This window comes from Juglans regia, chromosome 12 (assembly GCF_001411555.2).
Source record: "Juglans regia cultivar Chandler chromosome 12, Walnut 2.0, whole genome shotgun sequence".
Classification (NCBI taxonomy): Eukaryota; Viridiplantae; Streptophyta; class Magnoliopsida; order Fagales; family Juglandaceae; genus Juglans; species Juglans regia.
The window spans coordinates 18,954,648-18,964,099 of record NC_049912.1 but is presented as its reverse complement, the minus strand read 5'-3'; the positions used below and the strand labels follow the sequence as shown (position 1 = coordinate 18,964,099).

Here is a 9,452-nt window from a genome sequence, read left to right as displayed (position 1 = left end):
AATCAACATATGATTAGTGTAATTGTAAAATATGAAAAAAAAATAAAAATATTTTTATTAAAAAAATAATATTATATTATTATTTTAATAAATTCAATGACTAATTCAATGTGGAATTATGGTTAGGAAAGTTTTAAATTTATAGAAATCATGTACTTTTTATCAAATTTTAGAGATAATTTTGATGAAGCCAATACCAATGGTTAGAGAGTCATTGCTCAAATCCCAAAAAATTCTTCAAAAATAGTCAGCCGGATGGAGAGGTTTTTTATTTGTCAACAGTTAAAAAAATATATATATATATATATATATATATATATCTTAAATATTGTATTTCAACTTAAAATCGCATCTGATATAATACCTCGAGTTAATTAATAGCTGATCTAGTAGTGTAGCTGTCTTTAATTCCCGGCCACCTGCCTTATGAGGGTAAGGAAAACTTCAATCCAATCCTTAGAGGAGGATGAGGCTTCTCATGTTGACTACGCGGCCGTCTCAATAGGAGGTGGCCAGCCACGGGGTTGCTAAGGCCTAAGGGTAGTTTTCAAGTCCATTTCTCTATCTTTTATTGAAAAAAAAAGTTAATTAATTATCGTTATTATTATTAGAGTTTTACTATGTATAAGCAAATCTGCATACTAATGTTGCTGCTTTCATATTCTAAATTTCAATTAGCATTATTTTCAATAAAATCTACTTTCTGACTAATCATATTGAACGGATGTGCGAATTAATGTGTATAATCGCTTACAATTAGATTTTTTCTTATTATCATGAGCCTTGTTAGGTATAAGTGAGTTCGCGTACCAAACTGCGTACTAACGCTTACATGACTTTTTTTATTTGAAAGAAAAATAAAAGAAAAAAATTTTTGAGAGAAGAATAATGTCTTCTATTTTACGAAAATTATTTTCGTTTTCAATTCGTACCGTCTCCTTAAACGGATACCTTACATGTCAATATTGGTGCACGGTCTAGTGCGCGAACTCGCTTGCAAGAAGAATTTTCCTATTATTATTTATTTATTTACATAATTATCTCTTGTATGTTGAACGAAGAATAGTTGCATAAAATTAAAATTAAATTTTAATATATTAACTAATTATAAAATAGCCATAAGTGTATCGTTATTCATATACAGCCATATTGCACAATACTCATGTAACCAATGTTCGTGAATATATATATATATATATATATATATATATGTATATATATATAGAAGAATAGGAATGTAATTGTAATTGAGTCAAGTTGGTTTAGTTTTGATTTGATGTGAGTCGATTTGAAGTGTATTACCAATTTACATTTTACATTTAAAAATAATTTATTTTTTTAAGTGAATTCGAGCATATTTACTAACCACTTAAATTTTTTAAAATATATAAATTATTTATATTATATTCTTATAACTCTTATCAACAAGATTTAGATCTTAACAAATGCGCGCGCACACACACACACATATATATATATATATATATATATATTCAAACAATGTGTACAGTTCAACCAGAAGAAAAAGATGCCGTTTGAAAGTAAATTGATAAATTGATAATGAATTGAGATAAAAGTTGAATAAAATATTATTAAAATATTATTTTTTTAATATTATTATTAGTAATACTATTTCGTATTGCACTTTTTATCTTTCGACGTAAAATATGATATTTTTATAAGAGTAATTCTACATACAACCGTGAAGTGCATAATCGCCGCGTAATCGCTTTGAAAAAGAGTGGGGTCCACTATTAAAAAATTAATTTTTTTCATGTGGGTCCCATGTTTTATTCATTTTTTTCAAAGCGATTACGCGGCGGTTACGCAATTCACGGTTGTAAGTATATTTTCTCTTTTTATAATCCTTCAATCATCTTTTATTTTTTGTAAAAGAAAATTCAAAAATTATTGATTAATATCATCTTAGTGCAGTGGAACGAAAGTGAGATAGAAGTGAAATATAACTGCCAAAAATTGTGTACACTAGACTAGTTATTTATTTGTTTATTTTTCTATATGATGGTTGATGGTTTGGTCCCAAGCACACCAATGTCATCAACATCCACGTGTGCCCCTGGCCCATAGCGACGAAATCCATTTGCGAGCTGTCTGCTGCATCACGGGCTAATTTTGAGGTTCCTTCAGTTTTAACACTGCTTCTATGACCTATTTATTTATGGTATTTCTAAGTCATTTATTTAATAGACACCTCCATTTATTTACTTATTTTCTTAAATAAAGGAGGTAATATATGACACAATTTGTGAATTCGACATGAATATGATACAAAATAAATAGATTTGGATCAAAATGGATTGATTTGATAAAACACAATTAATAAACGAGTTAATTGTTGATCAGCCCACAAAATCTGAAATATACTTGTATAAAACGAATAAGTTCTATTTTTAAATTTTATAAATGTATAGTCTTATATGTCTTTTTGTTGTTGTTGAGAATATTTAATATTAATATTAGTGTTTGGCTACTTAATATCTTGAAGTATTAAATTTTTTTTGATAATATGTATTTTTTTTATGAAAATATTAGTTTTCTTAAATATTATTGGTTTTGATATTGATACTAAAATATTTTATCATGAATTTAGTTATAATTGAGAATGATTTATATAGTTATCTTTCTATTATATATAAAATTATATTAATTGGGTTAAAAAATAAATACATGGGTTAGCAAAACCCATATTTGTGTTAGGTTTTAGTATTTGAGTCGTATTCGGATTTATCTATATAGTCTAATACTCATTACTTAACACGACATGATTTTTTTGGGATATCGAGCAATCATTACAATACATGCAACAAAAATAAAAGTGGTGCGACGAGATAGATGTTGGGATTCATAGGATTTAGGCCTCGTTTGTATGTTAAGTTGAGTTCTTTGTGAATAGTAGTGAGTTGAAATCATAGTAGAGTAAGTTTTGTAGGACTAACTCAAGATAAGTTTAGATGTATGTGGATGTTAAGATGAATTTATATGTATTTATAAGAAATTGAAAAAAGTTGTGAATCTCGCATTTAAAGAGATATCGAGTTGAAAAAGGTTATAGTTCCTATGTGTAAAGATGTTTTAAGTTGAAATAAGTTTAATGATTTAAGAATTGAGTGTTTAAATATTAGATTCAACTTAAAATTAAACTAAATTGAATTAATCTCAATTTAATCCAAATTCTGAATGGATCACCATACTACTGTTGTTGGTGGCTGTGATTGTTTCACAGCCATCCATTTTATGCTTTGTTTGTTTATGTTGTTAAGTACGAGTGAAAGGGTATCTTAAACCAGCATTACCAATCTTGTGACCAATGTTTAATCCCTTCCCTCACCCGTGACTCCCCTGAAACACCAACCCGTGAGTTCCCATTTTACACGTGTCACCACTCCATCTGCCCTTTCAAAGAAGAGTGTTATCGATTTCAGATGTGTTAAACACGTGACACCACTCCATCTTCCCTTTCGAAAAAGAGGGATCTCCACTTAAGCCATCTTAATTATCAAGTATCAGCAACGTCAACTTATGGTAACATGTGATCCCTCTCTCTCTCTCTCAATCAGTACTCTTTTCCATTATGGAGTGAGGGAGGACCCCAAACGTGGCACAGCAAGGCGGGTCCCAAGAGGAAGAAACCAATAAGAGAGGGCGAATTTGTGTATGCGGGGTAGCTGTAGCTGAATCCGACGTGTCATAGCTGAAAACCACAAACACATAGACATCATCAATCTCTGTTGTCAGATGCATGGCATAAAGTGCACGTCAAGTGCGCTTTAGAATATTTTATTTGAGTCCACCCGTGAGAGTGTGCACGTGACAGACAGAGACAAACCACATGCATCTGCAATGCATGCCAAAAAAAAAAGTCGTAAAGGCAAGATCGATCGATCGATCTAGGTTAATCCTCTATAAAAACCCTCTTCTGCGAACTCCCATTTTCCATACACCTAAGCTACCCATGTTTGGCACCTGTAAATCACATTAACGTGGGCTAGCTTTGCATGCTGACTGAAACTTCCCTATAATCCAGCTCCTTCACTCAGGTGAATTTATGCTGCTTTTATTTCTGCTCATGTTTGTTTGACTTGTGCAACTAATTAGTATACTCTCGTCTCATTTTCATCCTACTATATTGACCTGTATTACTCGTTAATCTTTAGATTAGTTCTTTTTTATTCACGAAACATTCAAAGATTGATGGATAATGTTCATGTGTTGATACAGTATGATAGAATTAGAATGATAATATAGCATATAATACTTTTATTATTTAGAGTTATGCTATATGCTGCACTATTCTCATTCTAGTACTTTTATAACACTATGTCGAGATGACATTGTCTATCAACCATTGCATCAATTCCAAGTTTTTGTATGTAATTTGGTTTGAAGGGTCACGTGAGATTTAAAGGCATGAGACTGCAGTGTACTCATCTGTTTTTAGCCTTTTGGACGTACGAATTAGCCATAGGAATTGGACATGCACACCCGTGGATGGTTGGTTTAATGCTGTTGCATGTCTCACACCTACTACATGCATCTTAGCTACATCCGTGGCCACAAGGAGCTAAACAACAACAAAAAGTCACGAGTAGTTCTATGCTTTTTGCATCAAAACCTCCCACATCCACCCATTGCTTCTGCTGATTTTTTGTTTTTTGTTATTTTTTAATTTATTCTCTCATTCCCACATCTCCAAACTATAACAGGACACGTCTCTCTCGTCAATAAAGGAATTCACGAAGCAACAATTAATTAATGAAAATAATATCAATGGTATCCCATGAAATATAGTAAATGCATGCATGCATGATATGATGACGAATGACGATACATGATGTGACATCCACATGGCCTTAATTTAAGCCGAATGTACTCATCAATGTATATATAAAACATCTCGATCAATATTAATTGATGTTTGATTTTAACTGACGATAGATAGAGAGGGAAGGGTTGGTGGCCGGAGAGTTCAGTAATAGTACAAATAAACATGGCATAAAATCATCATAATCTACGTACATAAAACACCAAAATAGTGTAGTGATTGGAAATTGCTGAACACTGCTGTGTATCTTCCTTCGATATGATTCCCTCTTGTATACACTAATAAGGCCAGGAAAATTGCTGAATTGATGATGATGATGAAAAGTTTGAAGATTCGCATATATATATATATATATAAATATATATATATATATATAGAGAGAGAGAGAGAGAGAGAGAGAGAGGTATGAGATTTTAAGTTGAGAGCTATGATCTGGGTGCCGCTCATTAGGTTAAAACCAAACGGGAAACTGTCGTTCGAATGGATATTATATATATATATATATATATATGGGTGCTCAGTGCACAGGAGATGCTTTGAACGACAGCACAAATTAAGACACGAAACCATAAAGAATACATTTAGTTTTGGCACTCCTTTCTAGGATATGATGATAGGCCTAAAGAATCAGTTCACAAGCTTAAAACTGTTGAAGATGCAATTCCTCACAGCTTGATTACCTCACTAAAGAACAACAGGGTAGAAAACATGACATCTTTGGACCATATGAAATTGAAACTAAATGAGAGAACAAAGAAAGGTGAGAGACGACTAGGGACAAATCCACTGAAGGGCTAAGACTACTTTGCTAAGGTTGCCACAGAAGACCAACCTCCAAGAGCTCTACAAAAGCCTCCAATCGTTCTCCTAGGGACAATGACATCACAATCAACTGTAACTTGACAGGTGTCAACCCTTAGGCATGATGAGATTAGTTCTTCTGAGAAACGTTCAGTTGAATATAAATATGAGCCTTCAAATGGTCCTTGCCTGCCAGAATACTTTATTTGAGGCCTCTAGGAGTTTTAACTCACTCCTTTCTTGATCTTCGTTCTTTCTCCTTCATTAATTTTCTGCAATAACAACTCTGAAGATCGACTGAAGTTTTTGTCACTTTCCAGAGGAACACTTGGGCAGCATTCTGTGGTGCTTCCTGCTCAAACATTAAGAGGCATTCTTCAGAAACCCACAGGGTTGAAAGATTGTCTTGATATAAGCCTTAAAAAATTTGCTTCTCATGGACCTCGCTCGCACGCTCCTTGTCATGATATGGATCACGGCGAGCCTTTTCTTCCAGAATTCAAGCAATGTGGAAGGAAGATACCATTACCACAAGAAGCAGAATAAAAGCTCCCCTGCTCCTCCCCATGAATCTCAAAACCCTTCATCCCCTGCTAATCCCCCTTCTGTTCCTTCTGACCCGTACCCAAATGACCCTGGAAGTTCTAGCACCAACAGTGTTTTCGATGTAACAACTTTTGGGGCAGTCGGAGATGGTTGTACCGATGACACTGCTGCATTCACAGCAGCATGGAAAGCAGCTTGTGCAGTAGAATCAGGAGTGGTCCTAGCCCCAGCTGACTATTGTTTCATAATTACTTCAACAATCTTCTCAGGGCCATGCAAGCCAGGACTTGTATTCCAAGTAAGCATTTCAAACAGAGATTCCTTGCTCTTCTGCTCATTTCATCCAGTTGAGTGCTATATAGAGACTTTTGATCTATAAAGCTCAGTTCAATCTAAGCTTCATTTGTGTTAAAGGTGGATGGAGTCCTAATGCCACCGGATGGACCAGATTCCTGGCCAAAAGCAGACAGCCGGAAACAATGGCTCGTGTTTTACCGACTTGACCACATGTCTTTCACAGGAAAAGGAACCATTGAAGGGAATGGCCAGAAGTGGTGGGAGCTCCCATGCAAGCCTCACAGGGTGATTCATTTATTCTAAATTCAATTGACACTATGTTAAACTGTGCCTATTTATTCATTTCCATGGAAATGAAAATATTACATTACTGAATGCGAGCGATTTGCCATTTCAGGGGCCTAATGGATCGACAATGTCAGGACCATGCGACTCTCCTGCAGTAAGTAGAATCATTGAAAAACCCAACTTAAAGATTCAATAACCAAGTTGGTTCTTAGTGACTAAACGACAATCTTATTTACTTTGTTTTACAGTTAATTAGGTTCTTCATGAGCTCAAATTTGGTGGTCAGCAGTTTAAAGATCCAAAATAGTCCTCAGTTCCATATGAAATTCGACGGCTGTGAAGGAGTATTGATAGACAAATTGTCCATCTCTTCACCTAAACTTAGCCCCAATACTGATGGGATCCACATTGAGAACACCAAGACTGTTGGAATATACAACTCCATGATAGCCAATGGTAGGAAATTTAATTCGTCTGAAAATTGTTTAACTTGGTTATTATATGTAGACCTTCATGTATTATGCATTAGATGTAATAATGCAGATTGATTTAATGCAGGCGATGATTGTATTTCCATTGGACCTGGGTGTTCAGATGTTGACATTGAGGGTGTAACTTGCGGGCCTAGTCACGGGATAAGGTGTTTGATCAATCTCTATTCCTAAATAATTTGATAGTCCGAACCTTGGTTTTTAGCTCAGTCGAGTGAAGTTTTTTTGAATTCATTTTTACTCAGTCTTGCTAAATTTCAGGGAGAATATCTTTTTTTAGTTTAGTTTACCTGAAAGCATGTACATGGAAAATAATTTGTGACCACAAACTACAAGAATTCTTTGAAGAAATTCATGGATCTAACTCATTTCATAAAACCGGTTCAACAATAGATGATTGTTCATTCCTTATAAGCATGCCTAAGACCTTGTCCACAGTCATTGTGGGATTATTTCTCAACATCCTCCCTTACGTGCAGACCAGTATTTTTTTTTGTCCTTATCACGGGATAAGTAGTATGGGCCCCCATTCGTCTTGTGGCAAGCTCTGATACCATGAAGAAATTCATAGACCTAACTCATCTCATAAAACCGGTTCAACAAGAGAGGATTGTTCATTTCTTATAAACATGTCCAAGACCTTGTTTATAGACAATATGGAATTATTCCTCAACATTCTTTGAGTAGCATCTTGGAGGTACATTCATACAAGCAGAGCAGTTAAAAAAGCAACAGGGGAGGATGGCACTTATTGACTTATAATTGTTCTTTGTTGTCATATAAAAAGCAAATAACACTTCCTTTAGGAGCATGTTTTGCATTTAAACCCCGTAGAGTTTTAATCCGAACTCTAAGGCATAAAACAGGACAGAAATAAAAACACATACAGCGGGTCCCACAGCACTTATTAAGCATTTAATATTTTGAAACTCCTTTTATATATCTATATCTCTTCCATACTTGGCGTCAGAGTTTGGGTAAGAACTCTAGGAGATCAAAATCCTGTTATTTCTTAAAGGATCCACACATGTAAGTGCTCAGAGCCATGACATGCTAACTCCTTTGTTTTCTTTTGCAGCATTGGAAGCCTTGGAGTGCACAATTCCCAGGCATGTGTTTCTAACGTAACAGTCAGAAACGCAGTCATCAAGGAATCGGACAATGGGCTCAGAATCAAGACATGGCAAGGTGGGATGGGTTCTGTGACAGGCATATCATTCGAGAACATCCAAATGGAGAATGTCATGAACTGCATAATCATAGACCAGTATTACTGCATGGCAAAGGCATGTTTAAACCAAACATCAGCAGTACATGTCTACGACATTTCCTTCAGGAACATAAAGGGCACCTACGATGTGCGCAAGCCCCCCATACATTTTGCATGCAGTGACACAATTCCCTGCACAAATATAACACTCTCAGAGGTGGAACTTTTCCCACAGGAAGGGGAGCTGTTGGATGATCCATTCTGCTGGAATGCCTACGGAAATCAGGAAACCTTGACTATACCTCCCATTAATTGCTTGCAAGATGGGGAACCTCAGACTGTGGCAGCGCTCTCAGCATTTGGATGCTAAGACAGTGAGTCAACTGGTTTTGGTTATTGATATAGAATTAAGAATACTGTATAGAGCCCAATAGGTCCTTATCTGTTATGGGTCTTCATTTATTACTTAGGCTCCATCCCTATTTGGGTTTCCTGCCCTTATTGTGTGATGAGATATGGAAATGGGTCTACCCTTTTGGGCCTATATTGTAATAGATTTTATGCATACTTCACAGTTATATATATGCAATTATTGAGAGTTTGAATTTCATAATCATCATGTTTCTTCTGTAATGTTTATTGGTAGAAATGTATGCCACCACATCCACCACCCGAGTTGCCTATTCAAAGGTCGACGGTGGTGGAGCCAAGATTTGGGTTCATCACAGCGGCCGAAAGTAAAGATGAGAAGTGCTACAACTACAAAGAGATTTCACAAAAAGTAAATTCACAATCTGACATAATTTCATGCGATACATTAGATATATTTTACAATCTAATGTACCACATCAGGCCACATCAGTATGTATGTTTACTTTTGTAGGATATCTATGTGGCTAAAGCATTAAATATAAAGATATATGTAGATAACAAAAAATTAAAAATGTTATGTATTATGTAAAAGATATAAACATAA

General features: G+C 34.9%; 1 protein-coding gene across 1 annotated transcript; it reads left to right on the top strand.

Moving 5' to 3' along the window:
• Positions 1-3,954: 3,954 nt before the first annotated feature.
• Positions 3,955-9,108, top strand: LOC108994844 (polygalacturonase At1g48100-like). Its single transcript, XM_018970233.2, has 7 exons — positions 3,955-4,058; positions 5,965-6,488; positions 6,605-6,772; positions 6,885-6,929; positions 7,024-7,231; positions 7,334-7,415; positions 8,345-9,108. The coding sequence occupies exons 2-7, from the start codon at positions 6,081-6,083 to the stop codon at positions 8,844-8,846; spliced, it is 1,413 nt and encodes a 470-aa protein (XP_018825778.2). The 5' UTR covers positions 3,955-4,058; positions 5,965-6,080; the 3' UTR covers positions 8,847-9,108.
• The last annotated feature ends 344 nt before the right edge of the window (positions 9,109-9,452 follow it).

What these genes read in the sequence shown, in the direction of transcription:
- LOC108994844 (XM_018970233.2), top strand. Translation starts at nt 6,081, where the DNA reads ATGGACCTCGCTCGCACGCTCCTTGTCATGATATGGATCACGGCGAGC. An exon ending in GACCATGCGACTCTCCTGCA is followed by an intron (nt 6,930 to 7,023) that starts GTAAGTAGAATC and finishes TTTGTTTTACAG; the next exon opens with TTAATTAGGTTCTTCATGAG. An exon ending in CAACTCCATGATAGCCAATG is followed by an intron (nt 7,232 to 7,333) that starts GTAGGAAATTTA and finishes GATTTAATGCAG; the next exon opens with GCGATGATTGTATTTCCATT.